At 38.9% G+C, this 15,526-nt stretch overlaps 2 protein-coding genes across 3 annotated transcripts; one reads left to right on the plus strand and one right to left on the minus strand.

Annotated features, from left to right (window-relative positions):
- The first annotated feature begins 126 nt into the window (after positions 1–126).
- Positions 127–3,073, plus strand: scrn3 (secernin 3). 2 transcript variants are annotated; one of them, XM_042494095.1, is made up of 8 exons: positions 127–213; positions 460–632; positions 760–941; positions 1,135–1,334; positions 1,731–1,943; positions 2,040–2,202; positions 2,292–2,472; positions 2,581–3,073. In XM_042494095.1, exons 2-8 carry the CDS (start codon positions 477–479, stop codon positions 2,740–2,742), a joined length of 1,257 nt encoding a protein of 418 aa, XP_042350029.1. In that variant the 5' UTR covers positions 127–213; positions 460–476; the 3' UTR covers positions 2,743–3,073. The 2 variants fall into 2 exon arrangements, with proteins under 2 accessions (XP_042350029.1, XP_042350028.1); XM_042494094.1 differs by lacking the exon at positions 127–213 and adding an exon at positions 224–305.
- Positions 2,952–14,740, minus strand: gpr155a (G protein-coupled receptor 155a). The gene is made up of 16 exons (XM_042494092.1): positions 14,489–14,740; positions 13,771–14,269; positions 12,130–12,529; positions 11,633–11,801; positions 11,361–11,516; positions 10,598–10,681; positions 10,353–10,473; positions 10,139–10,223; positions 9,718–9,808; positions 8,905–9,100; positions 7,780–7,869; positions 6,895–7,025; positions 6,380–6,475; positions 6,228–6,292; positions 5,965–6,102; positions 2,952–4,882 (listed from the first exon to the last, which is right to left on the minus strand). Exons 2-16 carry the CDS (start codon positions 14,198–14,200, stop codon positions 4,687–4,689), a joined length of 2,448 nt encoding a protein of 815 aa, XP_042350026.1. The 5' UTR covers positions 14,201–14,269; positions 14,489–14,740; the 3' UTR covers positions 2,952–4,686.
- Positions 14,741–15,526: the final 786 nt, after the last annotated feature.

A 15,526-nucleotide genomic window follows, 5' to 3' on the forward strand; every position in this document is an offset into this window, starting at 1 on the left:
AAATCCTTGAAACATCCCCAAATCCCAGACACGTGCAAGGGCCTTAGTATATGATCCTATGCTGTTAACAACCAATATAAAACTAGCTTCAGCTCGGTCACGTGACTGTACTGTTTCCGTGTCAGAGTGAACCATTGCCGATGTGATTCTAAGTAAACAGACATGAGAATAGAAACCTACAGTGACAGTGCTCGGCAAGACTGGCAAACATAGGTAAGGCTACCCTGTTATAATAATGAGTATAGCAACCGCATTACATGGCACTGAACACTGGCTTGTCTCTATCTGGCGTCTAAACAGCAGATGTAATGCTAACATTTACCTTTAAATCTGATCTAATATTAGTGACGTGTATTCAAGTTGTTGCAAAGTTCATTGGGTGTTTATGCCAATGCAGCTCTTAAAATTAAATACGATTTATGACAAATCCAGTCAACTGTTCTTTCTCTTAACTCTCAGCAATTGTGTGATTCAATATGCACCCATCCTCCTGTGACACCTTTGTGGCTCTGCCCCCCTCCACTGAGGGACAACGCATCATCTTTGGGAAAAACTCTGACAGGCCTTGTGATGAAGTCCAGGAGGTGGTGTATTTTCCTGCCAAAGACTATGAAGCAGAGGAGAAAGTTGAGGTAGGTGACACAGATAGCTTATTTCCCTCCAACCTCCAATTTCCCACACTGGAGTGCAGCTTGGTGACAGTGCCGTTATATAACCATTAACCGTTTTTTGTCTGTGTCTTGTTCCTCTCATGAACAGTGTACATACATAGAGATTGAGCAGGTTGCCCACACTTATGCAGTTGTGTTGAGCAAACCAGCATGGCTGTGGGGAGCAGAAATGGGTGCAAATGAGCATCAAGTGTGTATTGGAAATGAAGCAGTGTGGGGCAAAGAGAGTGCAGATGGTGACGAAGCTCTCCTCGGCATGGATCTTGTCAGGTAGAAGCAATCTTTTGTATTACCAAGCCTCTGCTACTTGCAAAACAACCTTCAACTTGAGGTGCAAAGGGAAGTTTAATGACATGTTACCAACCAGAAATAATATAGCATATTTTTTTCCCTTCTAGTTCAGAATACATTTTTGAGAAACACTCAAAGCAAAATATAAATCTGGGACAATACAATTTTCCAGGCTCGGACTCGAGAGAGCGGATTCAGCTGAGAAAGCTGTGGATGTCATTACTGAGCTGCTGGAGAAATATGGCCAGGGAGGATCCTGCATGGAAGATGAGAGTGGCTTCACCTACCACAACAGCTTCCTCATCTCAGACAGGAAGGAGGCATGGCTGCTGGAAACATCTGGGAAGTACTGGGCAGCAGAGAGAGTGGAAGGTATTTATTAAGAGAATGCAAAGAATAAGTACCAATTTTTAAGTTACGCTAATTTAAGGGCGCAGACGCTTGAGTGACCATCAACAAGGTGTGTCAGTCAGATTCCTCGCTCCTCCACAGCTCCAACCTCTCGTCTAAATACGGTCACTTATGGTTTAAAAAAACACAGAAAACCCCATAATAGCTGTCAGTCCAAGCCTTCATTATGCCTTTAAATCTGCTTAAGAGGGCTGCCTTCCTTTTACTTTGTGTAATTGTACTGCACTGTTACTGTAGATAAATTGATGCAGAATCATGCTGAGTTTTATAATAACACATTGCAGTGATTAGGTCGCTGTTGAATAATGGTAAGTTTTAATACTGGTGGCTAATTCTCTTATTTTTAAACCTCTCTAGCTGGATACCGCAACATCTCAAACCAGTATGGCATAACGACTAAAATAGACAAGGAACATCCAAAAATGAGGGAATATGCACAAAGCAAGGGCTGGTGGGATGGAAAGTCTAAGTTCAACTTTGCCACCGTCTACTCCTTTACGACTACAGCCAGAATAGAAGCCTCTGGGAGCCGGTACTGTGAGGGGAAGAAGTTGCTGCAAAAGAGTGACGGTTTGTAATGCACATTTCACTGCGGAAACACGCAGCAGGATAAAGTTACATGACTTCTACCTGTGTTTAAGCATGTGTTGATTTTATTTACTGAAGGTCACATCACTGCTGAGACAATGATGGATATCCTAAGGGACAAAGATAGCGGCATCAACATGGAGGGCATGTTCATGACAACAGGGAGTATGGTGTCTGTGATACCCACAGATCCTGCTCTGCCAGGGGTTCACTATTTTACAGCAACTCCAGACCCTGAAAGGTACAGCGCTTGATCTCACTCTAGTTGATGAAGCAGCCTTTAAAAAAACAGCAGAAAATGATTTAATAAGTCATTCTTTTGCACAACAGGTCTGTATTCAAACCTTTCATCTTTGTGAATCACGTCAACGAGCTGAAGGAGACGACCTCTCCCAGTTACGGTCCAGATGACCCTGTCAAGAAGAAACCCCGCTTCCAGAGCAAACCTGACCGCAAACACGAGTTGTTTGTCAAACATGAACTGGTGGCTGCCATTGTTGAATCTTACAAGGTTTAACAATTTAATTCAAGCAGGCAATTTACCTAAATTTGTTACTCGATTTAGTGTAGCCGAGGCTGAAAATGTGCTTACAAATCTTTTTTTTTTTTTTGTCTACAGGACAGAGGAAAGAAGATCACAGAAAGTATGAGGCAGCTGGAGAAGGAAAAGATGACACAGATGGAGGAACTTCTTTCACAGGGTATTGAGAACCCTAAACGTTGGGAAGATCTGTTCCCACGCTCTGTTCAGGATGAGATGTATGCGTATGGCAAAAGCTAAAAATATAAAACATGATTCCAGGGTGACATTAGCAGCATATGTCACTGCATTTTACCTTTCATTTAGATATTAGAATCATGCATGTATGATGAATCAGAAAACAACTGAAAAGTTATCAAAAGAACTGTAGAAAAAATAATGCAGCCAAGGACGCTAAGGCAGTAAATTTCCCAAATCCAATGTTGTACAATCTGGGTGAAACTGTTGACCTTTATGTATCAAATCATTGCAGAAAATAACAAATTCATTACGTGCTACATGTTTCAGGGTTCTGTGATGAAATTTATTTTAAAAGAACAGCACAATAATAAATATAGTCCCTTTGACAGAATTTGTGTGCTATACATTATATTTTAGTATCTTTTCTAAAAAAAAAAAAAAAGACCACTTTTACACCAGATTTCTTAACATGATTGAATTAATAATAAACAAAAATAATGTATTTACATTTCTACTTGCATTACTCAATACCTGAGAGAAAAAAAAGAATTACAGCAGCTCATTTTCAATGTTAATGTGATCACTTTCAGGTAAGGACAAACATTAACACTGCCTAAGTTCACTTCTTATTAATGGCTTTTTAATTTCTAAGTGGCAATTATCATTGCAACATGGAAAATACTTGATTTTCTTCTTCGAACTGGCAGGGAAACCACCAACAGCCTTGATGAATCACATTTCTACATCAGTGCCAAGTCATATTAAACTGTAGATTATCAAAAACCATGCTTCATGCTACATTACCAGTTAACTAAGTGGTGAAACAAACTTAATCATAAACGAAACTGACTAAAAACAAACTCTTAAAATGGATGCAGATTGAACCACATCTTCCCTTTTTTTATTTTGGCATGTGGCTTTGGTAAGAGTCAGAGTAATTCACTCTGAAATGTCTCAGTAAAGGAATACATTCAGCAGAAGTGTAACATTTTTTGCCCACCACAAATACACTCTATTAGGAGAGCTCTTTGTGCATAATTTCTCACACAATGACACAACATAACACAACCAAAAGTCCAAGTCTATACGTCAACTGCATAAAATCCTTTTAAAAAAGCAGCAGCAAAGTCAGTCCCTTTTAAAATCAGCAACACCTGTTATGTTATTATTGAAAATGCACATTAAAAGAAAACATCTTATTTTACAGTTTTGGTTGTCAGTTCTTTTTGGTTAAGTTAAAATTTTACTCACCAGCTTCATCGCAGATTAAAGGATGCAGCAACATAACTACAACAGGGTTAAACAGCGCAAGGAAAACTGACAGTTTGGCATAAAAAAACTGTACAATGTTAACTTGCAAGGAAAACTGTCAAATCTTAGAATTATTACTGTCTGTTGTTGATATTAGTTTGAATTTTATGATGGACTTCATTAAACTCTAAGGTTACGTGTCCTCACATTGATAAAAGGGACTATAAGTGACATTTCAGGCACTCCCACTGTGGCTTTTACCTCAAAATAAATGGTGCTGATAATCTAGTTAAATAGAGGGTTTACTATATGTTTATTATCATCTGACAGCTCTTGTTTCTGTCCTGAGTGACTGCTGTAGCAATGTTGCCACAACTCAAAATCTCAACAATTATCCTGGTGAGTGAAATATTAAAAGTAAAACTGCAAAACTAAGACATAAAAATGCAAATGCCCTTTAAGATCAACTCCACGCAATGCATTACACACTGGCCTTTTTCAAGGTTCACGCTCCTCTGAACACACTCAAAATCACAGTCAGCTGTGGTGTGTTCCAGCACTCGACGGGATGTTACGCTGCACAATACTGCATTGTAAAGGGCTGTACTGTGCAGGGTGTGCACAAAGCATGGCAGTGCAAATATAATTTACAGTTTGGGTGCAGGTACTATTTAAAGATCAGGCATGCTCTTCCTGTTGCTGCACCTGAAGATGTACTTGACATGTCATGTCATGAAATATCTGCTTTGTGTCTTATGTCATGAAGCGGTAATAAAGGCGGCTGTCTTGAAAGCCGTGTTCCTGCTTGATGTGCTGGAGCACGCCACCCTGCTCTAACCGTGTCCCATAGAGTACCGCCTCACCTTGGTCCTGAGCCAAGCCCACCTGCTGGAGCCACTCCACAAGTTCACAGCCAAGAAAACAGTCCACCTGAGTCCTCTTCCCACACCTGAATGTCAAAAGAACCATTCACTTAAAGGTCCATAAACTTTTTATGGAAAAAGAGAGGAAGCAAATAGAGCCCACATGCACCAAAACTTTAAGAAGTAATATTTTTGCAATGTATTTTTGTATTCAAATGACTACAAGGGCCCAGATGCATTTAACTCTGGATTTGCGACTAAAACTGTGTGTCACCACAAAAGCAGAAATATGCATACACAGTCTTTTTGTCAGGTTCATAGAGTTGTGCGTACGCCTGTCTCTGTTGTATAACTCAATCACTTTGTCATGTTAGTTTTCTCCACGCCCACAATTCCCACTTAAACACGAGTTTGCATTATGATACCGGTGCTCCTCCACCATTTGTTACCTTTCAATGAGAAACTCTGTAAAGAGCAATTTCACAGACTGTCCACATTAGCAAGGTTCGCCAACGGTGCCAGAACAGCAGCTGTGGAAACACGTAGCTTCTATACCACTTAATCTTTCTAAAACATTTCTGGAAACCATCACTGCAGTAAAATCTCAATCATCATTATTATTAAACGCTAAAATCTCAATCATCATGAATATTAAACGTAAGGAGGATGATTAATTAATAATTCCTAGCGCACATGTTTAAACTTTCTTTACAAAGTGCTTCATGACAAAATTAAATGATCATTAATAGGGGTGAATATAACAAAAAATTATGAAATTATCACTCATAAATAATTTGAGGTGCATTTTATGATGTGTAGCAAAAATAATAATGAGTGAAATCAGCAAACAACCTGAAAACAATATTATCTTTATGACCTTATATTTAATCTCCTCCTCATTATTTCACTGGTGGCTATCTCAGCTAAAACTGTGAGTACATCTAGTGTGAAGAATGTGAAAGGTGCACACATGCTCGTTACACACTTCCTCCTTTAGTAATACCAGTTAATGTGTAAGGTTTTTGTACGCATTGTTTTTGTGCGTAAACATCATTTATGCATCTGGCCGCGGGACTTATTTCTCCACATGTTAGAGAACATGTTTATTCAAGACATTTCTCATCGACCTCTGACCAGAGCTGCAGTGAGTAAGACAACGAGCCCTCACCTTCTTTTTTTGACAATGTCAATGAAACACTGATCCTTGTGGTATTTGGTGAACTGAGTGCAAGTCATCCTGATTTCCTCGGGTAAATCAGTCTCCGGTTGCTGTTCTTGCTTCCTTCCATGCCACAGACTGTATAACCTAAACAACATTCACAAAAACAAAATATGAACAGAGTATGTATACACAGCTCATATGCTATGTTGTGTGTATAAAAAAAACTTAAAATGTGCAAGGCGTTGTTTAATCACATAAATGTTCTTTACCTCTTCTTAAACGGCAGTATAATTAAATGCTTGTCCAGTCCAAACAGAGCAAAGGAGAGAAAACCCTGGTGACAGAAAACATGTAATGAAACTGGGGCTGCAGGGGTGATTTATGTTTACAGTCTTGGTCCCACAGTATCGGGTACACCAACCTGTCCATAGTTGGCCACAGCACAGAAGAACTGCAGCTCCAGGTAGAGTCTACCAGGAACAGCATTGAAGAGCAACCACAAGCAGCTGGACAGGTTCTGCCGTAACAGGAAATCAGAGGGGTTTTCCATTTGAGATGTACAACTAGAATAATCCTGCTTACAGAACAACAACCAGTTGAGTGAACTCAGTACATTAAGTACATGTACTGAACAGCCTTAAAAAATATGTGCATTTACAGTTTATTTACATTCACAGAAACACATTTAACCACCACACGATTTATTGATATTTACTAGTCATATTTAATATATTTTCTATAATAATAATCCAAACATAATAATTTTCTAATGGGTTTCTTTCGAGAAGGCTTCCTCCGACACTGAGTGAGTGATTTGGAAATTACACAGCTCAGCCATTTGTGTCTGATTTGGTTTGTGATGCACTAAATATAATGATGCAGGCAGTAAGGCTGACTTCATGTCACTGTAGAAGTGAAAGGTGGTGGTTTACTCACAGCAAGCAAGCTGACAGTCAGAAGCAGACATAAGAGCACATGACGGGCCACTTGTCTATCTGCAACCTGTTGGAGCTCCTCCACTCGGGCAAGCAGGCAGTCTGTGGACACGCAGCTGTTCTCACACTGACCTGAGGAGGGTAGCACAACGCAGAAATACTTAATGTCCACGAAAAGCTGTTCCTTCTTAATGTTTATGATCATTCTGTGCTGATGTTTAGGTTTTGCCTATTGAGGTTTAAAGCTTTAGTTGGCAGATTTTATAAAAAATCTTTTGCCATATTTTTTGAAACCTTCACTATATTCACACAGGACTAAAGGAGACAGATAATCTGTGAAAAAATGATATTCCTTTGCCTTCTGTATTGCCTTTTAGGGCTTCTAATGTCATTAACACATGTAAACAAAAATAACTAATCAGATTTGAGTCAAATGTTGCCTGTGAACTGCAGTCAAACTAGGCAGTGTTGATCAAATATGAATCAAGATTCTGTTACTGCATTGCCTATTTCTAACCACAGATATTGTCAGAAACTTTTAGTGTACTGTTAAGATGCAAAAGAGAAGGTTGGTCTGGCCGATGGATGACGCTTGGTACTTTGATCAAATGTCACATTGTTTCTCATATAACCACTGAACAGCACGCTAAAATTTGTTTCTGAAAATATTTGAGACGAGAAATATACGATGTAGTAAAATGTTCTTGATTCATATTTGACCAGCACTGCCCAGTTTGACAGTTTAATCACAGTTCACAAGCACTGACTGACATGATTGAAGGCTGCATTAGAGACTCTTCAGCTCTGCACGGAGGAGAGAAATTATTTTCTTTTTATTTATTCCTGCAAAATGAAAATGTATGCTTATTACTTATAAATACAGTACCTGTGAGTGTGGTTGGTGTGTTGTTCACATTTGTGCTGATGATCATGTCAGGCATGGGCTGGGTTGGTGCACAGTCACATATGAGGCACGCTGATAACAAAGTGATAAAAGTGAGTGATTCTTCACCATGCTACTTAAATATCCTCCAAGTTCACACGAGAGGCAAAAAACACATGCAATATATGAATAATACAACATTACTACCATTATAAAGCTAATAGTGATACTGAAACATACACTTTCACTTTTCAACAATTGACATAAATATATGTTGAATAACTTGAGAATGTTTTCATGCAACTTCCTATGTGACTAGACCCAACTTTCCCTTAATGATCTGAGTATTTTTAAGCAGTTTCTATTTACCACCCACTTAATTTTTATCAGTATATTAACAGTACTTGCAATGAGATGTTAGAATCATAATATATTGTAACAACCTTGTATCCTACACATCACATTCATATAGTTATGAAGTGTTTCCCTTCACCACCTGCAGAGCTGGTTTGCATCTATTGTAACAGAACGTCAATTAATCTTAACACTGACTTCTTAACATTTCCTTTCAAATATTAAACAAACCATAGAAGCTCAGTTCAAACATTTGTTTCTATGGCTTGATTTATAAGAAATTATGTGTTCAACATTAACTTCAAATAACTAAGTCAAATTATCAGGAACTTCAGATACCATGTTTCCTACAGATAGTGACATTCAAAAAGTTTGTTCCTGCTTTTTTTCAGTGTATACTTTGTGACTCGAGGGGATTTTTTTTTCACCCATGTATATGAAAATGATCTGTAGGAGGAAGAACATCAGACAGAAGTTACATTGCCTACGTGGCAGTTTGCTGTAGACTTATAGATAAGGAGTTAGTCTTGACTTTGGATTATTGATTGTTCTTTTCTTTTCCTTTTAACTGGAACTCTGTCAACTGACAAAACATTTTAAGATATAAGAACTTCCTCTATATGCTCTAGTGATTATCATGTGCTGTGATATTAATCACCACACTATTGTACTTGGCAACCTAGTATTTATTCAGTGTCATTAAGGTGACATACTAGCAAAGATTAAACGGTTGAATTAAAGTCTCACTTAGATGATCTCTGCATGTAAAAATACCTCCGTTGGGATCTCCAGATGATGTGACTGGCTCAAACAGAGTCTGGTTTTCTGGGTCAACCTCAGTCACAAGAGCCTCTGCTGAGTCTTCCTCTTGGGTTTGGTCATTTTGGGCCCAGCTTCCTCTACTGAGACAAACAAGAGAGCTCCCTCCCAGCAGTATACCAAAGGCAAGTACAACTGTGGTACAGATTATCTGTAAAAGAACACACACAAACAGACAAGCAACTTTTGAGTTATTCTCGGTGGGTTCAGAAATAGTTCTTAAAGGTCTCAAATTATGCACATTTTAAGGTTCAGTCTTATATCTTGGGTTACTACTAGAGCGTGTTTACATGCATACATACATACGTGTTTACATTATTTTTCTCATACTGTCTGCTTGAATATGCCTGTATTCATTGAGTCTGAAAAGCTCTGTTTAACACCTCTCTCTTTGAGCCCCCTCCTGAAAATGCCCAGTCTGCTCTGATAAGTCAGGGTTTTCATATCTTTCACATTTGCACTCTCAAAATCTCTACACTGTCAATACATCCAGGGAACGACTGTAACTGCACTATGGCGGCATTTCTGCCTTCATATTGTATAGCTGTGACATTACAACTTTACAGAAGTCCTGACGGCTTATTTAACGGCACACTTTTTGAATACAGGTTGTGTGTATTTCTCTGTGGAATGAGTGTTTTGATATTTGTGCAGTACTTATGAAGCATCTATACATGCTTATGATAAAATGGGATTTAAATCTGACTTTTTACAATACAGGAACTTTAAATGGCAGAAAAAATGAATGATTTCCACTTATGTTGTTACCTGTGGTTTGCCGTAAAAGAAAGCAGAGTCAATTGTGTCAGACATTCTTTGTCCAGAAATGAGCAACACAGCAGTCACTGAGGCTGGAACCCTATTTTAACAGACAAAATTCACAACAAAATCACTGGTGTTACCAAATGCAAAACATAAATCAGTTAAATGGCACTGAATTGCAGACTGAATCTTCAGAAATCTAAAAAGTTTGATCATTTAATTCAAGTGAGGTACCATTACACCTGAAAAATCACCCTCAGTGCTCTTGCTCTTAGCTTTGGGTGGTACCTGTCCATGTATGCGAATATTGCCCAACATGTTAATTTTACTTAAGAGTAGACATTCTGCTTATGGCTCCACTTTCGAGTATACAATACAATCTAGCTTAGTTTCATTTCTGTGTTTAGTCCTCTTTATAGTGACTCACCCCCAGCCTGCAATGACAAACATGCCTGGTGAAACTTTCACATCCTCAAAACCCTTCATAAGCACAAGAGAGAGTGCTATTAAACCTGTAACGACAAAATGTGACAACATTTAAAAAATTAGCAATCATTCTTCAGATGTCTGAGCTCACCAAGATAATGAATGCAGGAAATGTGAGCTTAATGTGGGCGGATGGTTGTGCGCAAATAGCATACCTGGCCAAACATAGGTACTGTAGAGTGAGGTACATAATAATGTGAACGTCAGGACCTGCATGACGAAGCTGTCTTCTTTCACCACAAAGTTCCACAGGATCATCCCAACACAAGTTAGAAACTAGAGACAATGGCATAAATGCAAACATTTACTGATGTGAAGTTTCGCCTACAGGTGGATTTCTTTTGTCCATATAATTACTGGAAATCAAATCAGTTGGGAAAGTGTGTTTAAGTGTGCTCACCTGTGCCAAAAAAAGGTTGACTGTAAACATGTGAGGCAGCCTCTTGAATTTCTTACTTAAAAACATGACAGTAATTGTCCACACCTGGAGAAAACACATTTTAAAATGATTTATGTTACCCCACAAACAGACTTTTGCACAGAAGCTAACTATGACTAATATCAATAATTGTTGTCTGGTTATTATATTTAAAAGCAAAAGGTGAAATTATTCAACAGAATGGCTTGCTTAAGAAATACTAAAGGTGAACAATTACAGTATAAAATACTGCAGAATACAAACATGTTTCATCCCTACAAAGATTATTCGTTGTTAAAGCAACAACATGCAGGTTCTTTAAAGATAATCTGAAAGTGATAATTAATCGAATGAGGAAGTAGGTCTATCAGTCAGTAAAACATCTGTTAGCCTACAAATCCTCTAAGTTTTTTAATGTCAGACTGCCTTCAAACACCTTGCAAGAAGTTAAATTTTGTATTTTAATTTCATTTGGAATCAGATGAACAGGAGATGTGTAATATCAATGGCAAATTGTACCAATTATGGAAGTAATAAACCATAATCACACTGCTTTCAGTTATGAAGCAGAACATTTTCATTTTGTGACAAATGCATAATGAAGCATGACTTCACTTTGACCTCAGTTTCTGCATCCTGAGATACAAAAAAAATGAACACATGAACCAGCCAATCCACACTCAGTTATAAAACATTAGCCAGCAAGTTTACATATGTCACACTTAAGTATCTAGTTGTGACTCACCAGAACAACCAAGCTCACTATGCTTATGTTAAAGCTGACATTCTGCAGTGAATTCATCAGAAGCTGAGGATCCATCCAGCGCATTGTAAGTAACCAGGCAGAAACATACATTATTGGAGCAGAGAGAAAAGTGCTGATCACCATCCCAGCGGTTATCTGTGAGGAAACAGAATTTAAAAATCACATTCAGTGAGTCATTTAAAACAAAAAAATAGACAGTTCAATATCTGAATGTCAGAAAGGAGGTTGGTAGGTAGATATAAGCAACTCACAACTTCTAGCTCAGCATTATAATAGACGGCATAGATGGCCACACTTGGTGCTGTGGGAAACACTCCATAGAGAAAGGCATAATTGGAGAGGCTTGAGTGGTTCAAAGCGCTGCTGTTGCTGTTGTCCAACAGATCCACCATGTCCTTGCAGATCAGCGGCATCAGCAACCTGAAAGTCGAATCAAAAGACTGGTGTCATGAGCCATTGTTTGAGGGGTTAGTTAACACTAGGTTAAATGCAATGCCGCTAAAATATTTACATACACTAGTTATTATCACGCTACACACTCCTAAGACCTCTCAACATGTCACCCGTTTGGAAAAAGCCTTGCGGTCTGAGAAAGGCCTGAGTCACCCAAACCACAAGCACCAAACAACATGTTGGGAGCACTTCACAAAGCTCTAACCTGCTGACTCTCTACACTCCTAGAGCATGTCCATTATAAAGAGGTCATCTGATAACACTACATCATTATGGTAGTTTTTTTTTCACTCACAGTTTTGCTGTGATGAGTAAAATCAGTGTCACAACTGTGGATCTGGTTAATTTTCCCAACTGTCCCACCATGGACAGACCCAAGTAGAACAGAGCTGCTCCCCCAAAAGAGTTGGCCAAGCCGTCCACAAATTCAGCCATGAAGGGAGGAATTGTCTGGTGCAGGGCAAAGTGGGCGATGATGCCGATGACAACCATGAAAACTATAGGGTTCTTCAGGACCTGCAAGACTACAAGTCCCACGATTAGGAGTTTACTCTGCTGGTGGTTCCCCTGATTCTTCCACTTCTGGATCTCACAGAAGGCAAACCCGATGGGATTTAGAAGCATCAGGGACACAGGTGCAACTAGGTAGATGTACTGGAGGTACTCTGGGTATGTGCTTTTATACAGGGCTTCAACTGCGGATAAAGAGGAAGAAAAATTGCTCAATATCAACAAAGCCTGCTCAACATATTTGACATGTTGGAGCATGAGACACAGAGGCAGTTAAGACACATGTTTCGCCAAGATTTTACATAAAAAGTCTGCTTATGCAGAAAGCTGCACAACGTTACGACTCAGAAATACTTCTTTTTCCATGAGTAAGAAATGTTTACACATAAGACTGTGGTATTACCCAGGTTCCCTCTGTGTTGTTGTGTTTGAAAGCGGCGTGAATGCACATGCCTGGGTCAAATAGGCTTCAAAATCCTTCCTTCAAAGAAAAATAAGTTCATTTGAGCACCTTTACATGATGCACCATTGTTCATATCTGCCTTGATAAACCCCACAACAAAATTATGTTGTGTGGGTGTGCAGCAAGTCTCACAGTTTAAATAAATGTCTGGAAAAAATAGGGTGGAGGGTATGCACATCCAAAAAAACTTCCACTGGTGCTGGGTTAAAAAAACAAACAAACTATAAGACCAGAATCAGAATGGGATCCTCCAATACAATGTATGGCTCTCCTGTCATTTTAATTTGCAACATTTGGATCTAACAGAGATTTTCTAACCCTATATAAATGTTTACAATTGAAAATGTCTCTGTAAGAGCAGAAATCTCTTCTGACTTTGACCATGAAACAGAACAGTTCAAATTTGATTGTTCCTGGAGATGAAGTGAAAACTGGAACTGCAGTGAAAGTTAAACAAAACATAATTTTGGGGAAATGTCACTAGATTGTCAAATTTAAGAAAAAAAATGGTTCATGGGAAAATGGATGTTTCTATGAATTCTGTCTCACTTGAGTGAACAACTGCTGAAATGTATGTCCACTCTATTTGAAATTTGCATTATTGTCAGATATTCAATCATGCTTAAATGGGTGTATTAATTTGCCTGAGACAGCATAAGTATAATCAGAGTTGTGTTTACGTTTCTGAAAATGCATCTGAGTATAAAACGATGAATCTCGCTTTGTTAAGAAATGATCAAACTCTTACTATATACAATTTTTTTTTTTTTTGCATGATTGCAGTGTTAATATGAAAGGGCCCTGAAATAGTGGCATTCAATTCTGTTTGCCAATGTAGTTTACAGTAAATCACGCGGATAATTTTAAGTTTAGTGGATGGGAAAACATTAGGACAGCATGTTTACAGTTGCAGCAATGGATGAAAAGCACTGTGGGTGGCAGGCTTAAAGGCTTTATACTTACCAATGGGATATCCCAAAGCAAAGTCATTGCTTTGGGTGGCAAATATTGAGAAAAGCCCAGCCTTGCTGTAGCGGCTCTCAGGACTGGAGACTATCAGCGTGAGGACGCAGACAATGAAAAACACAGACACTTTGGCGATGAGGATGCTCCACAGGAATGGCCAGATGACATTACCAAAGTCCAGCAGTACCATGTTTTTAAACAGCAGCGCTGGAAGGGCAAATTTGGACACAAAATTCCCTAATCCTTTGGCCTGGGTGGACGTGATGATGTTCGCCCTCCCTGCGATGTATCCACATAATATAATCCCAAAGCACTCCAGGAGAGCCGGTAGGAGTTTATCAATGGACATGCTGGATGAGAGGGCAGAGGGGTCTTTCCATAGGTCTCCCTCCGAAAAGTTGGTGGTTCTGCCCGGTGCTTGAATCATGTTTATCCTCCTTCCACAGTCACCTGTCACGCCTGGTTTGCAGTCATGTTGATGCCCTGCTCGGCACTCCTAGATAACGAAAGAGGGAAATAAGCTACAGTCAAAGGAGGAGTTAAAGTAGCTGCGTTAGCCGTTACAGCCGTTATATGGGCTGTACGGACGTTAATCAGATATCTGCGTCACCTAACCGAAACAACATCACATAAACTCATTTGCGACAGGCTGTAAAGAAGTTACCAAACAGCTAATACGTATTAAAATGTCAATGTTGTTATCAAAGTTGCTCACCTCTCAGTGCCCCCTCATGTCCCGTGTATTAGTCAAATGTCAGTAGCCATTAGCCGGTAAGCTAACTTGTGAAACGAGACTCCCGGTGTCGCCGAAAACACTACGTGGGGTTAAATAACTTCATGACAAAACTTCAAAGTCCACTGTTATAGAAGTAGTCACATAACACCGAGATACCTAACTGTTTTCAGGTATCGTTACATAGGTTTTAGCTTTCTTGAGTTCCCACCCAGCAACTTTCATAATCCCTGATTTGTCTATAACAGTCTGACCAATCAGATTATCCACAGGGGGAGGGGGCGGGGCTTAGTCTACACACCCTCCTCAGGCAGAAAAGCAAAAGGAGAACATGTTTCTGTCCTGAAAACATGCCCCCTATACTTATTAGTTTGGTCTGATATTCAGTATACCTACTGATAGATGACATACAGTCGTTTAGATACAATGTACGGATATAGTTTATTTCATGGACAACCTGAATGTAAATATTTAGCCCTACAGTTAATATAATCTAATATATACACTCCTCTTTTCACTGTATGTAACTTGCCAACTACTTCAAGTCATTAAAAACTATGGGTGGGGGGTGCTTGTAGAAAAGCTTAACCCTTTGACACCTGGATCAATATCACTTTTATTGAGCTGCTTGTCCAATAATCATAATTATCATGAAACATTATTGTTAACATAATTATTTGAAACAGCTTTTTTTCAGTTCATTTTTCCCTTCTTTTTTTTTTGTTGCTAATTTTCAATAATTTTGTTGTACTTTCAACTTATTTCTTGCTAATTTCTGGGTAATTTTCCCTTATGTTGCTCAGTACCTTCTCCCAATGTTTCTGAAACAAATCAAGCCAATTTGCCCAGGTTTCAAAGGGTCAATACCTGTATACATCTATAGATCCTTGCACTTTTGATGTCTCTGACCTGGCTCTTGGGTGCTCAATTGTCTGTCCATTTTGCATGTCGATCAGGTTGATATTGTTAAATAAAAAGGTTGCCTTTTAATAACTATGTGCAAATAGTCTGTTTGGAAAC

The sequence above is a fragment of the Plectropomus leopardus genome, chromosome 10 (assembly GCF_008729295.1).
Source record: "Plectropomus leopardus isolate mb chromosome 10, YSFRI_Pleo_2.0, whole genome shotgun sequence".
In the NCBI taxonomy this organism is placed as follows: Eukaryota; Metazoa; Chordata; class Actinopteri; order Perciformes; family Serranidae; genus Plectropomus; species Plectropomus leopardus.